A 24072-nucleotide genomic window follows, 5' to 3' on the forward strand; every position below is an offset into this window, starting at 1 on the left:
CTGGGATCAGGAGAAAGCCTGGGAGGGATCTCAAAAGAGCAGGCTCATGAACACACGGAAAGGCTGGCCAGAAAGAGATCAGATGAAGTGGCAGGGAGTTGAACAAGGGCAGTTTTCTGTTCTGTCTTAGAAATAGTAGAACTTTAGTAAATAAGGAGGTACACTACTTGTTAAACAGCCGCAACACAGCACCCACAATTTGTCAGTCTTCAGATTTAGTCCAGTTGTGCTCCAGGTCCCCCTTGCTAGACATGGTCAGGACAATAGCACCGTTGTGGGCATCTGGAACCACCTAGGGATGCTGAAAAGTTCAAGCTAGTGAGAGAAGGGAAGGGATACCCCCACAGCCAAGCTGTGACATGCCAGTGCACTTAAGACGTGAGCAACCATGGTTTGGAACCAGGAAAAGCTTCAAGTCCTCGGCCTGTATGTCTTCAGATCAAGCAGCTGGTTTTCCTGTCTCCTTCCCTAAACTGTTACCTCTTTGGGGGCAGAGACTGTCTTGTTCATATCTGTAACCCCATTACCCAGGATATTAAAGAAACCCAATAATGTTCATTAAATAAATGAATGGGTGTATCTCTCTCTACATGGTTTCTTCTTCTTGTACTCCAACTCTAAGAGCTATAAAATTATCTTAATAATTCGTACATTTAATGCCAATTCCCATCCTAAAGAGCTATCATGACTCACCAAAATAAATTCTTTATTACAGCAAGCTAGATTCTACATAATTGGCCTCTACCATACAGTGAACAAACACATTTTCAGCCAGCTTCCTGAGCCCAGCCCCTTTGTTACTTGAGACTTTTGGCAAATTATTCATACCTGTCTTCCACTGCCCCTACCCTAATCTGAGAGTCTGAATTGTCCTCACCATTCCTGCCAACCTCATGCTGCTCCATTTCCACGACGAACTCACAGCATATAGGAAGACAGATCAGTGATGGGGACATTTTGCTGTGTGAACTCTGTGAGAATGCATGCCTACCAAAATTCTTAAAAAACAAACTTGCTTCCTCTCACATCAGTCCCCTTCCTGTGCCTGAAATACATGTTACAATCCCCAGTCCTGCTATCAGAACAACTGTCCACTTTCAAAGCCGAGATTAAATTTCTCATTGTTGCCATGGTTTTCTTTGATCCCGATACGCTCATACAAGGAAAGATAGTTCATAAAAGAGAGAACAATTATATTTTGACCCCACATGCCTTTCCCTTTTAGTGTATTAATGATATTATATTAAACTTTTTTATTTCCATAATCTCACAGGTGAAACAATGAGCTCTTGCTATATTTTCCAAAGACAAAAGAAGGAGCCGAACTCACATTAACACTAAATGGTTGCATGCTAACAGTTACTAAAATATTTCATTATTTTCAGTGAATCCAGACATTATCAATAACATATGTGTGTGCATAAAATATGCAACCTATGTAAACAAATGCATTTTACAGCCATATAATTACATTGTGATTTAAATTATCTGGACTACTGCTTTGCATCATAGCATGGGTGGTAGAAGGTGAAACGAGATAATACCTTTTTTCTCATCAGTTCATCACTACTTTTTTAGAAAAGCAGGACATCCTGGTACATTCTAAAATGGTACAGATTATGTAAACATTTGGCAAAATTTAATAATCTGTTCGTATGCAATTGCGCTTACAATTCAATTTTATTTTTCTTGATGACAAATTTTCTACACTGGCTACATGTCCTGCCTTGTTCTTTATACTTCCCTCGCTCACATCCGTTTTCATTCATCCTGCCCCTTTTCAGTTCTTTCTGTGTATGTTTTAGGCCTTCAGTTCTTTTATTCAAAGAATGAGAGCTGGCATCCTCTTTGTTTTCCTGTTTGTCTATGCATTTACTTCAAAATGAATACATACAAAACGCAGAGAAGAACTGTAGTTTTCTAAATAAATATTGGCAAGCACTTTTAATCTATGTAAAGTTATTAAAGTAAGCATTTACTAAAATGATGTGTTTCATTTATAGGGATGGTAGTTTTAGAGGACAGAGACTGTGCATATTGTAAAAAAAAAAAAAAGGAGTTCATTCATAATTTCTGCATTAGCCATTTCCAAAATGTATTTTACATGTTATTTTTAATTTACTACTATTTTCAGCGACTGAAACTTTCTGAGAATGTCTGGTTGCATTTTATATAGATACAAATTCTCTATTGTGTACTCAGTCTTATTTTTCCCTCCTTTTTTTTTTATTAGTAAAGACATTAACAATAAAATAGGTTCACTTGAACCAGTTGGTAATTTCTCAGTACTAGTAATATATTATTCCTCTTTTTGTGACATCATAATCATCTATACAGAAGTACCATGTATCTTTGTGTAGAAGCTACTGTTTCCATTAAATTTAATTACCTCCCCCTGTGGTTTTAAATAGAAGTGGCTTCAAAATGAGGGCAGCTTCTATTAAATTTAATTACTTTCTCCTGCTGCTTGCATGGTAAAAGGGAGGTTTCTAAGTGAGAGCAGCTTCTAAACTAAAGTATATGGTAACTGTGTGCTAGCAAACAAAACTGTCTCCAAACCACCCTCCTAGGAAGCCTCTTAGGTCTATCCTTTCTCTTATTCTAATTTTTTTTCAGCCTTCAGATGCAGCATTAAAATGGAAGAAAGTATATTTTAAAAACAAATTTTGATTTCATAGGCTAAATCAAGGTAAACATCCCATTTCTATACAAAGAGACTGGAAATTATCCTACTGAAAGGTTGAAACTCAGAACTTTTAAGATTAGAATCATTTGTTGTTTGAAAACCCTAAGTGTGAGTTTTATTCGTCTCATAGTTTTCTTGATTCTGACCAAACAGATTTCAAAAACACTTCGCTAAAATCTATTTAAAAGACATTGAATTTGAGGCAATTTCAAGAGAAATATTCAGAAACAATAATGTTAAGAAATGAAAAAAAAAAAAAAGAAGAAAAAAATCGGGCTCATTATAGAACACCGTATTTGAAGAGAAGTTAATTATATGCTTGTAATAGTGTAAAAATGTAAATCACTTTAAAAACACTATAATATAATATAATCCTGTAAAATCTTATAGAAGATGAAATTTTAAGTACCTCTTTTAAATTAAATATTAATTAGGAGGAAATACTGCTCAGTTGAACTACCATTATACAGAGTAATTTTTTATACACAACCAGAATTTAGATGAACAATATTTTCATTCAATCACACAGTTTAGTATAAATATAAAACAAGACACCCCTTAAGCATTTTAAGTAACAAATTAAACATTTACATTTTTTACTGTGCACTGAGGCTTAACATTTATGCAGCTTCAAAACCAAAGTACAGCCTCCAGGGAAGTCTCTCCACTGACAAATTAATACCTTAGAGAACAGGGCTGAATGGTGGCAATGAACTCATTTGTTCCCCCAATAATGAAGAATGACTTTTTCTTTACCACATCTGTGACTGTTGCTATGGTGACCCAGACTTACCTCATTGCTTCTCGGAGAGCTCCTCGCTCACCAAGAGTCGTGTGCTTGATGTCATCAAAATTATTCTCCAGCCTCTCGCAATTCTGCAACGTATTTAAAAAAGGCATTAATGCTCCAGCATCCTGAGAAAAATTACATCTGTACAATTATGTAAAAGTATAATTTACTATATTGATTATAAACTCATGAAAAATACGCATACCACTTCGATTGTGTAGGATTCATTAAAATCGACAGTTGAATTCCACAGTAACAAAATCAAAACGTTTTATGATACAGCTGTCACAGTGTCTTTTCATCAATTCTTCAAAATGGTTAAATAGAAGAAATTGAATATGATATAAAGGTAACAGAACTTTAAGAGTTTTGAGGAATAAAAATTAGTTTTCTAAAATAATTTCAAGTATACCAAAGCCAATTTAAATTCAAAATAGAAAATAGAGTAAGTTTTAAATAACAATAAATAGCATATGAGTATATGATAAATATCCAATTGTAAATAAGTTAGCATTTACTAAAGATAGACCCTGGGGATAATAGAATGTTAAATTTTATATTAAATTTTTAAAACAAAATTTTATAATCTGATCTTTAAATACAATTACATATAATGTTTAAATTGTCTGTATGTATAGTTACTGAAAAATAAACAAGTTTGATTCTTAAAATTCAATGAAAAATAAATTATAGCAGGGTCTTTGAAGGATAGTAAAGTTTAGTAAATATGACATAAGTAAATTAAAACTCATAAATGTATCTATTTTCTAATAAATATAACAGCATTATTTTTCTTAAGAGTATTTCTTTTAAAATTTTACCACAATAATAAATATAATTATTGTTTATATGACTAATCCCTAAGAAATTTTAAGAACATGAGGTGTAGGCTTCAACTTTAGATTAAAAATATGTATCTACATGAATCTTTTGGCATACTAGATTTATTGTAGTATTTATTGGTATTTGGGTAATAAAGTAACTGGATTTAGTGTTCTAGTTAATTTTACACAAAGAAAACCAAAAGAATATGTTCTTACTATTCTCATACTGTAAATAAGTATAATGGATTTTAGAATATTATAGAACTTAAATTAATAATTTATAATTTGTAATAATTAACGGAGGTACATTTGTACAAAATTGCTATTTTTACTTTGATCGTTATTTAATTTAGTCAAATACAGGCAAAGATCCTTTTGAACATAGTCATATGATTTTATAATGAAAATTACAAGAATAGATCTAATAAATATTGAATTCTGGGTTTTAAAGAGTCCTTTGTTGGATATCTACATTAAAAATATCCTCTCCTGCTTTGTGTTTTCATAATTTTAGTAGTAACTTTTTTCTTTTTTATTATTTTAGTAGTATCTTTTCATGTTGATAATTTCTTATTTTTAATGAGGTCCAATTTATTATTTTTCTAATTTAACAATAGGTTTATTCCAATTTATTTATTTTTCTAATTTAAGAATAGGTTTTCATGCATTCTGTTTAAGAAATTCTTCAATATTTCCAGTATTTTTCAGGATGCTTTATTATTTTACATTTCACATATAGATGTACAATCCATCATATAAGTAATTGATTAAATCTGTATCATTTATTAAACAGGTCTTTCAGCAACGAATGGTAGACAACTAGAAATCTACATGTAAGTATTAAAGTTAGATCCTGGATCAGGCTTTGAATATAAAATTATTCAAAGAAGACAAAAGTAGTCAATAAACATGTAAAAGACACTGGACATCATCAGTCCTTAGAGTAACACAAACCAAAACTAGGATGAGATACCACTTCACACCCAATAGGATAGCTCTAATCCAAAAAAAGGATAATAACAAATATGGATAAGGATGTGGATTAATCTGAATCTTCATACATCGCTGGTAGGAATTTACAAAGACACAATCACTTGGAAAACAGTTTGGCACTGCCTTAAAATATTAAACAAAGAGTTATCACGTGAACCAGAGAAATGTAAAAAGAGCATAATTAATAGAGTTACCCTATGACCCAGCAATTACACTGCAACTATGCTTTCAGGTGCATAAAGACTGAGAACACATAACCAAGCAAAAATGTGTGCACAAACGCTGGTAGCATCATTGTGCATGACAGACACAAGGGAAACAACCCAAAATTCAATCGAGTGACAAACAAACAAAAATTGTACACTGACACAACAGAATATTATTTGGCCATAAAAAGGGAAGTTGTATATACATGCTATAATATGGATAAGCCTTGAAACATTATGCTAATTGAAAAAAGCAAGGCACCAAGGGTCACATACTATGATTCCATATACATTAAATTTCCAGTAGAGGTAAATCAATAGAAAGCAGATTATTGGTTTCCAGGAGCTGAAGAGAAGGGGGAAAGGTGGGTGACTGCTTACAAGTATAGGATTTATTCGGGGGGAAATAAAATGTTCTGGAATTAGTAGTGATAAATGCACAACTTTGTGGTAAGGATTCAACTGACGTTCCATGGCCCCACAGAACATTAGGCAATCAAGTGCTTCTCCTGATGGATTAGAGCTGATCATAGGACCAAAAACCAACACTGCAGTTTGTTCCTTCTGGCAAGTACCACCTATTGACAGAGTGGTTGATCTGCATGCCATGTACAGCATTTACTGACTCAATAATACAGAGTGTAGTTGAGTCTCACATACAGCACTACCCACTGTCTCAGAGACTAAACTCAGTGTGCCATTGGCTAATCTAATTAAAATCCAAAATTAGGAAGCAAAGTCTCTCCAAAAGAGAAGGAATCAGTGAAAATCTTCTGGATACATGAAAAATCAGAATGAAAGGAGACACCAAAAAGAAAAGAGTAACTCCATATCAATGGAAACCAACCCAAACAAGAATGCTGGAGTGATAAAAATTTTATACATGGATGCCATGGAAGCTCAGTGAAATATAAGAGAATATACAAACCCAACACAAGAAACTACAAAGACAATGTAATAAATAAACAAACAAACAAAATTATTAAAAACAAATCAAGCACAGCTTCTGGAAATTAAGAATGCATTCAAGGAAATTAAAAAAACACAGTGGAAAGTCTTAAGAACATGCTAAACCAGGCAGAAGAAAGAATCTCAGAGCTAGAAGACAATACTTTTGAATTAAATAAACCAAAGAGAAAGGACACAGAAATTAAAGGAATAAACAAAGCCTGAAAGAAGTACAGAATTATATAAAGTCTCACATAAAAATTGCAGGCAACTGCAAGCATGAAGAAGAAAACACATAAGTGCTGTAAAACCTATTTGTGGGAATACTTGAAAATTACCCAGGTATTACTATAAATCTGGACATCCAGGTACTAGAAGCTAAATGTACTCCTGTGAGATTATTCACCAAGTGTCAATCACCAACACATATTCATCACATTGGCCAAAGTTAACAAGAAAGAGAAACTCCTATGAACCATAAAGCAAAAGTATCAGTTCACTTAAAAAAAAAAACCCATCAGATTAACTGCAGATTGCCCTATTGAGAACTTACAAGCCTGAAGAGACTTGAGGCCACTTCTCAGTCTTCTCAAGCAGAATACTGGCCAGTCTAGGATTTTGTATTCTACAAAACTAAGTTTCTTATACAAGGGAGAAATAAAGAACTTCCCATTTAAAAAAAAAAAAAAAACTGAGGGAAGACCAGAGCAGCACTGCAGAAGTACTCAGATCTGCATTATACACAGTTCAGCACAACTGAACCAGCAGTGCAAAACATCCAGTGCTAATGTTCAGAGGCCAGACACACCAATGACTTATGAGTTTAAAAAAATACTAATAAAGTTCTATGCAACAGGATGGACAGAAATCCACATCCTCCTCAATTCTTTCAATAAATGTAAATGGCTTGAACTCCCCACTGAAGACACAGGATAGCTGAATTAATAAAAATACCAGCCAAGTATCTGCTTTCTCCAGGAAATGCATCAACCCAACACAGACTCATTCACAGGCAAGGAGAAGGAAAAACAATATCCCATTCAAATGGGATCTGAAAGAAAACAGATATAGCCATGCTCATCAGGTAACATAAACTTAAAATCAACAAAAGTAACAAAAAACAAAAAACAATCATTATACTTTAAATGTGAAGGTAACAATTCAACAAGAAGACATAACAATTATAAATACTGATGCACCTAACAAGGGGTACTGAGATCAATAAAGCAAATCCTACTTGATTCTCTAAATAAAATGATAAACAGCAGCATTGTAATAGTCCATGCCCAACTAATAGTATGGGGCAGATCATGCAAGAAGAAAATAAAGAAAAAATGGACTTACCCAGGAATTTAGAACAAATCGAGCTAACAAGTATTTACAGAACATTTATACCCACAAACTATGAAATATGCATTCTTCTCATCAGCTCATGGAATGTCTTCTACGACTGATCACATCCTGGACCAAAAAACTTGTCTCGACAAATTAAAAAAAAAATAGAAATGATACAATATGTCTTCTCAGACCACAGTGGAATAAAATTAGAAATCAACAGAAACCTCAACTCTGTACAAAGTTATGGAAATTAAATAATGTACTGCTGAATGATTATTGAGTCAAGGAGGAAACTGAGATGGATATCAAAAGATTCTTCAAACTAAATGACAAAGAGGACACAGTTACCAAAAGCTGTGGGATGCTGCAAAAGCAGTCCTAATAGGAAAATTCAATGCCTATGTCCAATATAGAAAAATCACAAATCAACAATTGAATCACCTAAAGGAATTGGAAAAGAAAGAGAAAACCAATTTCAAACACAACAGAAGAAGGAAAATAACTAACATAAGATCAGAGTTAAATGAAATTGATAAGAAGAAACTGACACAGAAGATTAATAAAACAAATAACTGGCTCTTTGAAAAGATAAACAATATCTATAGGCCTCAGATCACAATAACTACAAACAGAGAAGAAAGACCCCTAACAAGCTCAATCAGAAATGAAAAAGGAGTAATTACACTGATATTACGGAAATAGAAAATATCAGCTCTGAATATTGAAAAATTACTATGCATGTCAACTTGAAAATATTTAGGAAATGGACAAATTCTTGGAAACACACAACCTCTCCATGCTTAATCAATAAGAAACAGAACTCTTGAACAGACTAATATCAATAATGAAATTGAAGAAGCAATAAAATATCTTCTAACAAAAAAAAAATTAGTAGACCAGATGGATTCACAGCCAAATTTTACTAGCCCTACAAAGAAGAACTGGCATCTACACTGCAGAAATTATTTCATTTCATAAGACTGAGAAAGAAAAAACCCTCCCCAAGTCACTTTGATACTAAAGCCAGGAAAGAACATAACAAAAAAAGAAAACTATAGGCCAATATTACTTATGAATATAGACACATAATTCTCAATAAAATCCTAGCAAACCATTTTCAGTGGCATACCAAAAAGTAAATTAATAAACCACCACATCCAGGTGGGTTTCATCACAGAAATACAAGGGTATTTTAGCATATGCAAAATAAATGTGATTCACCACATAGACAGAAGCAAAAATAAAGACCATATGATCCTCTCAATAGAAGCAGAAAAATACTGTACAAAATTCGGCACATTTTTATGATAAGAACTCTTAACAAAATAGGTAAAGATGGAAAATACCTCAAAATTATAAAAGCCATATATGACAAACCCACAGCCAACATTATATTAAATGGGGAAAAATTGAGAACATTTCTCCTTAGAAGCAGAGTCAGATAAGGTTGCACACTGTCACCACTTCCAGTCAAAATAGTGCTAGAAGTCCTAGCTCGAACAATTAGGCAAGAGAATGTATTCAATAGCATCCAAATGTGGAAAGAAGAGGTCAAACTATTGGTTTTTTCTCATAACATCATCTTATATTTATATAACCCCAAAGATTCTACCAAGGGACTCCTGGAATTGATAAATAAATTCAGCAAAATCTCAACTGAATTTATTAATCATTACAAAATCAATGTACACAAGTCAGAAGCATTCCTATATATCAACAACAGTCAAGCTGAGAATCAACCAAAGACTTAATACCTCTCACAATAGCAACAAAGAAAATAAAATACCTAGTCACGTATTTAACCAAGAAGATGAAAGACTTCTACAGAAAGAACTACAAAAGGTTGACAATGAAATCAGAGGATGTAAACAAACAGAAAAACATGTCATACTAAGGATCAGCAAAATCAGCATCACTAAAATGTCTATGCTACCCAAAGTGATTTATACATTCAATGCAATTCCCATTAAAATACCAGTATCATTTTTCCCAGATCTAAAAAAAGTGGTTCTACACTTCATATGAAATCAGAAAAGGCCCTGAATAGTCAATGCAACTTTATATAATAAGAACAAATTAGGAGGCATCACTCTACCAGACTTCAAGATAAACCAAAACCACATGTACTTATTATTAAATGGTAATCAATCGATCAAGACTATGAGCACAGATATAACACTCATCATCAAGAAACTGGATGGGAGCGAGGGAGAAGGGGATGGGTAAATTCACACCCAACAGGTACAATGCACACTATCCAAGTGACAGGCACACTTATAACTCTGACTCAAACTGTGCAAAAGCAATTTATGTAACCAAAACATCTGTACTTCCATAATATTCTGAAATTTAAAAATAAATAAAACGCACAACTTTGTGAATATACTAAAAACTACTTAATCACATACTTTAAAAAGGGAAACTTTATGATATGTGAACATATCTCAATAATACTTTCATTTAAAAAAGAAGCAAACAAATTCATAATGTTGGAAGTTGGCAGATAGTAACCACAGAAGGCACAAGAGTTTTGGGGATACTGTTTAGTTCATTTTGTTAAAATTCATGGAACTGAATAAATAAGATTTGTTTACTTTTTCATATGCACCATTTGCATATACATATTTAAGAACAGGGATTGGTTCACATAAACTCATTCTAAGGAGATTTCACAGTTGCACCTAACATCATAGAATATGCTTCCATAACTATCTAGCATAACCTATTGCTCCCAGGCACAAATTTATACAGCATATTACTGTATTGAATACTGTTGGCAATTATGACTCAATGTTAAGTATTTTTGGCTCTAAACATAGAAAGAGTACAGTAACAATACAATATTATGCCATACGCTTGGAAGGTACCTCTTGGGGGTGGGACACAATTATAAGAGGGACTTTATCTAACAAATGCAATGCATGTAACCCAATTCTTTGTATCCTCAATGAATCTCAAACAAGAGAAAAAAATTGAAAAAAAATATAATATTATAGTTTGAAGGAACCACAATTGTATACGCAGTCAACTGTTAACCAAAAATTTGTCATGCAGTATTTGGCCAATTAAAACACTACAAAGAGTTTTTAAAAGACAGTCTGAATTCTGTTTAAGAAAACATAATGCAATCACATCTCACCACAGCTAAAATTAAAGAATAGGTAAGAAAGCATTTTAAAATGCCTGACAAGGGAGTGAGAACAAGATGGTGGCCAAGTAACAGCTTCCCTGCAACTGGTCACGGTGAGTCTGGGGAGATGAGACTCCAGGTATCTCTGGCTGGTGGGATCTGCCTATAATCATCCCTTTGAGAATACAGGGAGTCAGCAAGAGACTTCTGGACCCCAAGAGAAGGAAAAAACAGTGGAAAACTGGCAAGTGGTTGCATGTGTTCGTCAGTCTAATCCCACCGGCTGCTATAAGTACAGCAGCAGCAAGACTGCAAACTGTAAAGGCCTTACAGTGAACTGTTTTGTTGTTTTTGGACTTGGCACTCGGTTGAACTGCCTTGGGGAGAGCTTGAGCAGGAGTGTGGAGAACTTTGGGCATTGTGTAGGGACCCAGACTGAGCCGCTAAGCCAGACAGAGCTAATAGTGTTTGGCTGTGGGCCACAGGGAGCATTGTGAGAGAACTGCCCCAGCAAGCTGCGCCCTCAGGGTCCCAGAGCAAGGATTGGGCGGGAGCTCGTAATCTAGTGACTGAGCAGCTTAAAGGTGGGAACTGAGCCACTTTACAGCCTTAACCCTCAAGGACGAGGTGAGACCGGTTTTGGCACACTGGGTAAGTGGATAGCCACTTCAGCAGTGATCCCAGCCACAAGCACTTTCCTGGGAAATCTTATGCTTACCCAAGTTTAGAAGTTTAAAGTGCCTTTTAAGAGGTCTGAAGAGAGACTTAGGGTCTCCACCCTGTGGTGTTTGAGAAATCAGTGGAGGCCTCCAGTTGTATCAGCGTTATGATTAACATCTCATAACCCTGTTGTCCAGACCACCTGTTGCTCAGATAATATTAAAAAAGATACATATTCTGCTTTCTTTTTGGTTGTTGTTTTTTGTTTGTTTGTTTTTTGTTTATTTTGTTGTTGTTGTTTTGTTTTTTAATTTCAACCTTTTCTGTATGATATTTTCTTTTCTTTTTTTCTTTCATTTCTTTCTCCATTTTTCTAGTTTAAACACAATTTCCCATTGCTGCCTTTTTCAATATTAGAACTTCATTTTTGCTAGTGTTTCTACCCCTATTATTTGTTTCACCCAACTTTATCGTGTCAAGTTTTCTGTTTGCTTGTTTTGGTTTGATTTACATCATTTTTGTCTTTCCTATCTATTTGGTGGAGGTGGGTTACTGTGTCCAATCAGGTTAGCAAAGAGCTGCTGACCTCAAGGGAACCACCCAACCGGGCACCCCCAGAGGTTGGTTTTTTTTTTAAGGTTGTGGCAAAGTACCCTACTGTACACATATATTGCTCTGTCTCCCTCTTTCTGTGTCTCTCTTCTTTTTGTCAATATTCCCTTTTACCCACCCCCTCTCCTTTCTCCCCTTACCTTACCTTACCTTACCTTCCTTTCCTTTCCTTTCCTTTCCTTTCTTTCCTTTTCTTTCTTTTATCCCTTCTTGCTCTTCAACCTTCTCATGCTTCTGGTCCTGTACCAAAAGGACTCATCAAAACCTTAGTCCACAGGCACGGGAACTTAAAGAGCAAAAGGAAGTGAAAGGAAAATTAGGGCAAGGAAACAGATAAAAGAAATCACTCATGAGGAAGAATCAGCAGAAAACTCCAGGCAACATGAAGAACCAGTCCAGAGCAACCCCTCCAAGGAACCATGAGGTAGCTACTGCAGAGGATTTCCCCTATAAAGAAATGTTAGGAATGACAGGGAATTTAGAATACACATGATGAAAACAATGAAGGAAATGATGGAAACAATGAAGGAAACTGCTAATAAAATGGAAAATAACCAAAAGGAAATCTAAAAACAGAATCAAATAAGATATGAACGATATGAAGAATATAGAAAAGATATAGCAGAGCTAAAGGAACTGAAGCAGTCAATTAGGGAACTTAAAGATGCAATGGAAAGTATAAGCAACAGGTTAGACCATGCAGAAGAAAGAATTTCAGAGGTAGAGGACAAAGTTCTTGAGATAACTCAGATAGTTAAAGAGGCAGAAAAGAAGAGAGAGAAAGCAGAACGTTCACTGTCAGAATTATGGGACTTTATGAAGTGTTCCAACATATGAGTTATAGGAATCCCAGAAGAAGAAGAAGAAGAAGAATGCCCCAGAGGAATAGAAGCCATACTGGAGAATATTATAAATGAAAATTTCCCAAATATTACCAAAGATTCTGACACACTGCTTTCAGAGGGATATCGGACCCGAGGTCACGTCAACTCTAACCGAGCTTCTCCAAGACACATTGTGATGAACCTGTCCAAAGTCAAGACAAAAGAAAAGATTCTGCAAGCTGCCAGGAGTAAGTGCCAATTGAACTACAGGGGCAAATGCATCAGAGTGATTGTGGACTTCTCTAATGAAACTTTCCTAGCAAGAAGACAATGGTCATTTACCTTTAATCTACTTAAACAGAACAATTTCCAGCCCAGAATTCTATATCCTGCTAAGCTAAGCTTTAAAATTGACAGAGAAATCAAATCATTTATGGATATACAAACATTGAGGAAATTTGCCACAACAAGACCAGTTCTACAGGAAATACATCAACCTGTCCTACACACTGACCATCACAGTGGATCAGCAGCAAAGTAAGAACTCAGAAATTAAAGGACAGAACCTAGCTTCCACACTGATGCAAAAAGATAAAACTAAGCAATGGACTCTCACAAAATAAGATGACTAGACACTACCACACTTATCAATTATCTAAATAAATGTTAATGGCTTGAATTCCCCACTGAAGAGACATAGATTGGCTGACTGGATTAAAAAACACAAGCCATCCATTTGCTGTCTGCAGGAAACACACCTGGCTTCAAAAGACAAATTAAAACTCTGAGTCAAGGGTTGGAAGACAATTTTTCAGGCAAATGGAATTCAGAAGAAAAGAGGAGTTGCAATCTTATTTTCAGATACATGTGGATTTAAAGCAACTAAAGTCAAAAAAGACAAAGATGGTCACTTTATATTGGTCAAGGGAAAAATACAGCAAGAAGACGTTTCAATTCTAAATATTTATGCACCCAATTTAAATGCTCCCAGATTCTTGAAACAGACCTTACTCAGTCTGAGCAATATGATATCCGATAATACCATAATAACAGGGACCTTAACACTCTTCTTACAGAGCTGGACAGGTCCTCTAAACAGAAATCAAACAAAGATTAAGAGATTTAAATGAGACCCTAGAACAACTGTGCTTGATAGATGCATATAGAACACTCCATCCCAAAGATAAAGAATATACATTCTTCTCATCACCCCATGGAACATTCTCCAAAATTGATCCTTTCTTGGAACACTAAATAAATATCAATAGAATCAAAAGATTTGAAATTTCACCTTGTATCTTCTCAGACCATATGGCACTAAAGGTGGAACTCAACTCTAACAAAAACGTTCAACCCCACACAAAGGCATGGAAATTAAACAATCTTCAGTTGAATGATAGATGGGTGCAGGAAGAAATAAAACAGTAATCATTAACTTCCTTGAGTGTAAGAACAATGAAGACACAAGCTACCAAAACCCGTGGGATACTGCAAAAGCAGTGCAAAAGCAGTTTTGAGAGAAAAATTTATTGCTTTAGATGCCTACATTCAAAAAACAGAGAGAGCGTGCATCAACAAACTCACAAGCCATCTTATGGAATTGGAAAAAGAACAATCTAAGCCTAAACCCAGTAGAAGAAAAGACATATCCAAAATCAAATCAGAGATCAATGAAATTGAAAACAAAAGAATCATTCAGAAAATTAATGAAACAAGGAGTTGGTTTTTTGAAAAAATAAATAAAATAGATAAACCATTGGCCAGACTAACTAGAAATAGAAGAGTAAAATCTCTAATAACCTCAATCAGAAATGATAAAGGGGAAATAACAACTAATCCCACCGAGATACAAGAGATCATCTCTGAATACTACCAGAAACTCTATGCCCAGAAATTTGACAATGTGAAGGAAATGGATCAATATTTGGAATCACACCGTCCCCCTAGACTTAGCCAGGAAGAAATAGAGCTCCTGAACAGACCAATTTCAAGCACTGAGATTAACGAAACAATAAAAAAAGCTCCAACCAAAAAATGCCCTGGTCCAGATGGCTTCACACCAGAATTCTATCAAACTTTCAATAAACCAAATCCATGTGGTAAAATCAATTATGTTATTGGCTACATCCCACCTGCAGTGTAGCTTAATGTTAACAATGTGACTCAGAAATACCCCTGGAGACACATGATCACCTGAGAAGACCTAAACACAATCATTAGGTTTACAATATTTGGAATATCTTTTGTTTCATCTTCATATATTTAAAGTTAATATTACATGGCTACTATCTTTTCATGATTGTAAACAAACTCTGCAGTATAAATTTTAAAGTTGCAGAATATTCTTCTATATATGTATGCTCTTATTTATTTAGAAAATTTTTAGTTTGTTTACTTTGTTGACTGTTTTTATTTTCTTGTTGTGCTAGTTATATAGAAACAGTATAAGAATAAATGGCTGAAAATTCATTAAAAACTTTAAAAGTCTAAAAGAATAAAATAAATTTTTATTGACTTGGATTTAATTGCTGTTTTCACCTAACATGCATTCATGTTTCATCACTCTCATCAGTGGTAAAACAATAATCAAATTCAGGGTTTATGATCCTAAACCTCATTCATTTCATTACCTAGTTTTACCACTAATGGAAAACAGTGTATACCTTCCCTTGGTCATATGTGGACACTTACTTTCCTCTGCAACTAGGTTTTCCATAACAAATCCCACCAATTTCGGTGGATCACTACTATCTCACATTTAAATCTAGAAGTGGAAGAAGGTTTCATAATCTACTATTTTTTTTTTTTTGCAAACTTTAGATTATTAACTCTTGATATGGAAAATATCACCTATAATTAATATGATGGTTCCACAGTGATGGTTTATGAAACAGATGTGGGAATAGCTATTTCTGTTTAAATGTCATGTGTATATTTTTAATAATTTCTCACTTGGGGAGATATATATGTCATATATATACTTATTCCCATATATTTCTTTACCATTTAATCAAAATAAATATGTGCCTCTGAAAGGATATTTCTGTTTGGTTGGCTGGTTTTTAGAAAAACTTTAATAAGACACTTTGAATTTGCCAACAGGGATTAACGAAATTAAACAACACTATATCTGAATCTCTTTATTTAAAAACAATTATTTTGAGTTAGGGTACTGTGTTGAAGACCAGCAATGCTGTAGGAAATCTGTGATTTAATTGTTAATACCAGTGGAAGGACCTGATAATTACACTACTGTAATTAAGAGGGAATTTTAAGATCTCTGTTTAGCCATTTAAAGTTACTCCCTAGATGACAGCGATAATGCCCATGGCAAAAGAAAGTCACAGATAAAGATTTAAGGCAGCCTGCTACAATAATGTGATACAGTCGCTCGGAATCAAAAGCAAACACAGATGGCATCCACAAAACCTCTTATCATCCCAACGTCCAAGCTTGAAGTCCCCAGGGGAAACTGTACAATAAAATGTAATAAGCAAAAATTAAAAGTAAACTTTTGCTACTTTCCATAATGTTATAAATCCTTCCAAAAATAAATTCTAATATGATCAGTTTTTTTTTCATTTTCTGAAAAGGCTATTTTATACTAATGTCCATGTATAGAAAACCTTTTACGAACAGAATCCTTGAAGAAATGATTCTTTTTCTTACCTGTAGTCTTTTAAAGTATATAGACATTTTGAGCACTCTCAAGCTGATTCAGATGTTACTACAGAGATGGATTTGCCTCCTTTTCTATTAGAAAAGGTAGATTGATGCCATAAATAAAATTATATATAATTGTCTCCTTGTTTCCCTTGAGACCTGACATTCTGCATGCTCTTCTTCCTCTTGGCCAATCCTACTGCAATTTTAAACTTTATTGTGGCTATTTGAAGTCACTCCCTAAGGGCCAAGTGCAGTGGCTCACACTCAGCACTCTGGAAGGCTGAGGCAGGTGGATTGTCTGAGTTTACAGGTTCAAGACCAGCCTGAGCTAGAGCGAGACCCGGTGTCTAAAAATAGCCAGGCATTGTGGCAGGCACCTGTGGTCCCAGCAACTCCAAGGAAATCGCTTAAGCCTAAGAGTTTGAGGCTGCTGTGACCTGTGATGCCACGGTACACTACCAAGGGTGACAAGTGAGACTTTGTCTCAAAAATAAATAAATAAATAAATAAAATAAAAATAAAGTCACTCCCAACAATAATGTCCATAGCTGTTCCCTAGCCTAGAGCCACAATGCTCAAGAACTTGTTTCCCTGTAGTTCCACAACAGGTTTATAAAAGAAAAAGCAAAATTGTCAGATTTTAATATTTTGAGGTCCATCCCTGTATAAATAGTGTGGATAGAAGACTACCTAATAATCTAGTTTTTTGAGAGACGGGAGACAAAAACACTGTCTTTGATAAAGAAGAAGATTGAAGAGTGGACACAGAGGGTTTGAAGTAGCCCCACAGAGCCCCTTTGTGGCTCTAGGAATTGAATACAGCAAAACATTTGAGTTAGCTGGAAGAGAGACCAGAACATCTTCACTTCAATTAAGGAGGGGTCTCGGCTTCAATACTGACTTGATCTGGAAGTCCCTAGAAGTCCACATTTTGCCATTAGGTGGAATGTTATATTAGGTTGACTTATAAAAACAAAACAAAACAAAAGGATTCTCCGTGTTTTATATTCTGGATCTCCAAAATATTTATTGTGCCTAACAGAATAATAAAGGGAATAAATAGGCACTGAGAGTACTTAAAAAGTCTAAGTTCTACCTCGATCAAAAATACTTCCATGTACAGAACTGAAAATCGAATCCAAGATTCTATGTTTCAAGAACAATATATAAAAGTACCAAACAACACAACATGACTAAAATTCTTATTCAGGCAATATCAGTCTTTTGACAGATGGAATAAGAACCTCACGTGACTCACATTTTTATCTGCTTCACTTCTCTATAAATAAAGTTAAGCAAGAGATCCACTGGGTAAGAAAGGCAAACGGGCTCATGGTCATGTTCACCATCAGTAACATTTCCCTAACATTAAGGACAACTGCAGGTAAAACTGAGCCAATGGCCTCCTTTCAGAGGCTACTCTCAGTCCAATTTACATAAGCATGGATCTGAGAAAAAACATAAAAATTACTTGTAACAAAGCTCAATATGTTATTCATCATAGTGGATTCTATAGGTTAGTATAGGTAGCACTATCCAATAATACAACTTGGGGCACAGGTAAAACGTGGGGGACTTATTTTCCAGGACAGAAAAATTTCCAACAATTTCATACAATTATCTCATCAATGACTTGTATTTTCCACTGCTGACTCGCTTTCTAATATCCATTGACCAGTATAATCACAGGAGAAACCTACAACCAGCACAGCGGAAGCAAGGTGGTGTGTGTGTGTGTGTGTGTGTATATATATATATATGTATATATTTTTTTTTATAAGAAAGATAAAAGCCAAAGGCAAAGGGTAAATAAAAGGGAAAAGAGGGCAAAGAGAATGAATGAACAAACTACTCAGAATCCCAAGCTCAAGAAAAAGAAAATAATCAGTGATTAGAGAGAAAAGACTGGCAGAAGCAGCAGGCCGAGGGGCCAGGACACAGGAGAGACAGAAGGTCCCGGAAGGTATTAAATCAACGCTGAACAGACACTCCACTTGCTACAGCAGGCAAAGTAATTAGTAGAAAATCGGAAATTCATAACAGAAACCACGGTAAATTTTAAGTTTTTTGGTATGTAAAGATGAATTACCATGAACTAGTTAACATTGAAGACTTCATCTAGCTTAGGCACTTATCTAAAGTTCTTACCTATTTAATCTGTATAACAACCATAAGTATCCCTATTTTATAAATGAGAGAACAACACCAGAAGAGATTAAGATAATTTGTCCAAGGTCATATTGCTGGTACTAAAGGATAAAGCACTGATTTGAACTCAAGTATTCTAGCTTCAGAGCTGGACTCAAAGCCCTCACGTGACTGCTTCTAAAAAGTAAGCTGCATGAAGTGAATATAATAAAGTTCTGAACGAGCCTTCCTCTGGGTGCTGTTAAAAGTAGATATTGGATGGGCTAAGTGATAGTTCACTAGTAAAGTCAAATAGGACCCAAGGTCTTGCAGGATTTTGTCTTATTTCTGTCTCGTTGTGCTATACTTTATAATGTAGAAAAACAGAGAATCCAAAATACACGTTTAGGCCAAATTAATACTCATAAATATTTTGCATGCAACGGTCTTTATTTGGGTCTGTGACACCACCGTGACAAATATAATTAGCAAGTAAATTCCCATGTGTTCAGATTTTGGCAGCAATCAAAGTAGAAACCTGAATCTAAGCATCAAAAAACACTGGTTTTGGTGGCCTCCTGCCAAATGAATCCCATGGGTTGAGGGAAGGTCTAGAGTTTCAACTGTGATAGACTGTATAGTGTCTTATATCTCAGCTGTGTTAAGGATTATAGAAAAGCATAATAAAACAAATGAGTAGAACAGCAAAAGCCACATGAGAGAAAATGACATATAAGGAGATTTCTGAATGCTGAGAAATTTAAATAAGATCACTGAGTTTTGTCTGATTAAACCACACCAAACAACAACAAAATTCAACCAAACATCTACTCACTCACGTATTCGATGGAGCTGGAAAGAAGCTGGAAACAGAGAAGCTAGCAACTTATAATACTTCACCCCCATAATCATATTAATGTACACAGCTATGATTTAATAAAAATAAAAAAAAAAAACTTCACGAAATAAAACAACTCGCTGCTATTACCATAGACTTAATTTCCATGGGATTGAATTTCTTTTATGTAACACAGTAACTAAAACTAAGTAAGTCAGATTTAAAATTTATATGCTAACCTAAATTTAATAAATTAGGAAACTAATTTTAATAAAGGAAAGGTCACAGAGAGTTAATGACATAGCTATTTGATCTTAAGTTAGAATTACTAAGAAAGAAAGTCTTATGTTAATTACCGTTAAATTCACAAGAAATTTTGAACATCTATGAGGTGTCAGGCGTAATAGTAAGCATGAGGTTATATAGGTACATAAGATACAAGATCAACTTGGTCACAATCTAGAGAATACGAGGCTGGGAACGGTAGCTCACGCCCATAATCCTAGCACTCTGGGAGGCCGAGGCAGGTGGATTGCCTGAGCTCAGAGTTCAAGACCAGCCTGAGCAAAAGCAAGAGCCTGTCTCTAAAAAATAGCCAGGCACTGTGGCAGGCACCTGTAGCCCCAACTACCAGGGAGGCTGAGAATCACTTTGAGCCCAAGAGTTTGAGGTTGCTGTAAGCTATGATACCACGGCACAATACCAAGGGCAACAAAGTAAGACGCTGTCTCTCAAAAAAAAAAAAAAAGAAGAAGAAGAAGAAGAATATGAGAAAGAGAGAGTCATCAATCCTCCGAAAGAGAGATGTTAGTAAGTTTACTTCTGAATGTGTCTTTGAAATAATTTCAGATTTTTTCCAGATTAAGAGAAAAAAAAGAGACCACCACAATAGAATTAGCTCTAACCTCAGACCTTATCGTTATTGCCTACTAGCTAAAGCCTTACACAAATTACTTAACTTGTTTTTTTCTAAGTGAAATATACCTACTTTCTATAGCTTTCAGCGGATTAAATAAGATAATAAACCAATAGGTATGTTAAATCAATAGGCACATGGAGTAAATAGAAGATTTTCAAACAAGGTGGAAGAGGCAGTATGAATAAAAAGAGAAGAGGAGGATGATGAGTATCCAGGAAACTTAACTCAGGTTTAGTGGATCATATTTTATGGGGTAAAGTGGAAAAATGTGCACATTTCATGTTTTATAGTTTATACTTCAGAAATATAAAGTGAAATAAATACAGTCTTTATATGGAGCTGGAAAGAAGCTGGAAACAGAGAAGCTAGCAACTTATAATACTTCACCCCCATAATCATATTAATTTCAATGAAAAATATTTATAGAAAAATATTTTTAATTTTTTGTTCATAAGACCCCTTTAAGGATATAATGAAATCACAATTCTTTCCCCTGAAATATGCATGTGCATAAATGTACAATATGCTGCATACGATTTCAGTGAACCAACAGAACTCCTGAAACTCAGCTATGGATCAATGTCTACGCCTTCCAAATTTTAATCTCAAGAGGAATGATTCTGCAACGGACCTAAATGACATAGAAATGAAAGTTATGATATAAAAAGTTATAAAGTTATGATACAAAGTTACAATTAGTTATCCAAGCACCCTGAGAAGCAAGGGGTCCAATGGTAGCAAATTCCTATTGGTGTTTGATAATGAAGCATCTTTTTGAAATTACATCAATGCACTACAAGGGTACAAGTATTTTAGATTACATGCATTGCTTTTGTAATGCTTGATTCAGGGTTATAAGTGTGCCCGTCACCCAGATAGTGTTCATTCTACTGGGAGGTAGGTTTTTGTCCATTGCCTCCCCCTCCCCCCTGCTTGATTTCATTGAATTTTACTTCCCTCAGTGCACTTGTGTGCTCACTGTTTATTTCTGATTTAATAGTGAATACATGTGGTATTTGTTTTCCATTCTTTATTTATTTCAGTTAGGATAATGGTCTTCAGTTTCATCAAAATTGTTGGAATGGAATTAAGTCATTCTTCTTTACAGCTGAGTAGTAGTCCATGGTACACACACACCACATTTTGTTAATGCACCCATGACTTGATGGACACTTGGGTTGATTCAACATCTTTGCAATTGTGAATTGTGTTGCCATAGACAATTGAGTTCAGGGACTTTTTAATGAAATGACTTCTTTTCCTTTGGATAAATACCCAGAAGATTACGGAATCAAAAGTTAGATCTTCTTTGAGTTCTTTGGGAAATCTCCAAACTGTTTTCCTTAGAAATTGTGCTAACGCGCAGTTCCACTAACAGTGTATAAGTGTTCCTTTCTCTCTGCATCCATGCTAGATCTATATTGTTTCTAGGCTTTTTAATAAAAGCCATCCTATCAAGGGTATTGTAATATCTTATTCTACAGGCACCACATTACTAGAGTTCAAACCATTCTACAAGGCTATAGCCAAAACAGCATGGTATTGACACAAACATAAAGGTATAGACCAATTGGGTGTAACAGGAAACCCAGATATAAAACTATCCTCATACAACCAACTGATCTTTTTTTCCCCAAAGTCTCAAAAAATAGACAACTAATATTTATAAATAAAAACGAAGATAATTTCAAAAAACAGATCATGCCAAATCTTATAGACAATAAATAGAAAAAGAATAAATACTTCAAATTCATTCTACTTCATCTGGATATACCTGATATTAAAATTAGATAAAATATATTATTATAAAGGGAAATTATAAACATATTTCACTTATAAATGAGGATACAATGTCCTAAACAACATATTAACAAGTGGAATTAAAAATTATTGTTCAAATAATGTACTTTGGTCAGAATTAAGTCTAATTTATGTGAGAATTAGTTGCTATTTTATTTTTATTTTTTCTTTTCCTTTCCCCCACCCCTTCCCTCCTTCTCTCTCTGTCTGCTCTCACCTTCCCCCAGCCCCCAACAGGTCATTAATTGTCATTAATTGTCCCCATATCAAAGTTGAATACATGGGATACGTGCTTCTCCATTCTTATGATGCTTCACTAAGAATAATGTGTTCCATCTCCATCCACGTTAATACAAATGCCAATCCACTCCTGGATTGAGGGGCATTTAGGCTATTTCCACAATTTGGCAATTGTAAATTGAGCTGCAATAAACAGTCTAGTCAACCAACTGACCTTTGACAAAGCAGAGAACAATATACACTAGGGAAAAGTGTTCTGTAAGTGTTCTACTTCAGCACTCTGGGAGGCAAAGGAGATGGACGGATTCCTTGAGCTCAGGAATTCAAGACCATCCTCAGCAAGAGCAAGACCCTCTCTCTATTAAAAAAAAAAATAGAAAAACTAGCTGGGTCTTGTTGTGGGTCCATGTAGTCCCAATTACTCAGGAGGCTGAGGCAAGAGGATCACTAGAACTCAGGAGTCTGAGATTGCTGTGAGCTGTGATACCACGGCACCCTGCCCAAGGTGACAGAATGAGACTCAAAAAAGAAAAGGAAAGGAAAGACAAAGAAATAAAAAGAAAAGAAAGAGAAACAAAAAGAAAAGAGAAACAAAATCCCTATACCATAAATGGTGCTTAGAAAATTGAGTAGCCACATCCAGAACAATAAAACAGGATTCATGTCTTGTACCATTCACAAACACTAATTCAGGATGGATAACAGATTTAAATATAAGGCATGAAACCATAAAAATTCTAGAATAAAATATTGGAAAAACTCTTCTAGATATTGGCCTAGGCCAGTGGTTCTCAACCTTCCTAATGCCGCGGCCTTTTAATACAGTTCCTGTGGGTCACAGGTTGAGAACTGCTTGCTGGCCTAGGCCAAGAATTTTTGAAGGCCCCAATGGCAATCATAGCCATGACAAAAATAAATAAATGGCACTAGATTAAATTAAAATGCTCTGCACTGCCAAGTAAATCATCAACAGCAAAAAGACAAACTATAGAATGCAAGGAAATATTCACAAGTTATACATCTGATAAAAGGCTAATAATCACAATCTACAAATAAATTAAGCAAATCAGCAAGAACAAGTCAAAATGCCCCATGAAAAATTGGGAAAGACATGGACAGAAGCTTTTCTACAGAAGACAGACAAGGTCAATAAACACAAAAAAGTTCAGTGCTTCTAATCTACAGGGAAAGACAAAACCTTAGTGAATCATCTTAAATCTCAAATTACTAATAAAAATATTATGCAAATGTCAACCCTGCCACCAAGATCAAAAGGAAAGCTAATCATTTACCTGTTCATTCATTCAGTACTTATTTAGAACCAGATAATATGCTGATCACTAGAGAATCCAAGGTTTAAAAGTATGTATTTTTTAACTCCTTATTTAACTAGTGTGATGAAAATGTGTCAAATGATCTATGAACCAAGTGTATGGTGCCCCATGATCATATTAATGCACACAGCTATGAT

General features: G+C 34.9%; 1 protein-coding gene across 8 annotated transcripts in view; it reads right to left on the bottom strand.

Annotated features, from left to right (window-relative positions):
• DPYD (dihydropyrimidine dehydrogenase) overlaps window positions 1-24072 on the bottom strand; it is an 883000-nt gene that overhangs the window by 752586 nt on the left and 106342 nt on the right. For all 8 annotated transcript variants that reach the window (XR_008380177.1, XM_053591597.1, XM_053591598.1 and 5 more), the window contains one exon: window positions 3480-3562. Coding sequence is in view for 7 of the 8 variants with exons in the window: in XM_053591597.1 (XP_053447572.1) it covers window positions 3480-3562 (83 nt within the window). In the remaining variant the exon portion in view is untranslated. The remainder of the gene's footprint in view (window positions 1-3479; window positions 3563-24072) is intronic.

Source organism: Nycticebus coucang, chromosome 5 (assembly GCF_027406575.1).
Source record: "Nycticebus coucang isolate mNycCou1 chromosome 5, mNycCou1.pri, whole genome shotgun sequence".
NCBI classification, from domain to species: Eukaryota; Metazoa; Chordata; class Mammalia; order Primates; family Lorisidae; genus Nycticebus; species Nycticebus coucang.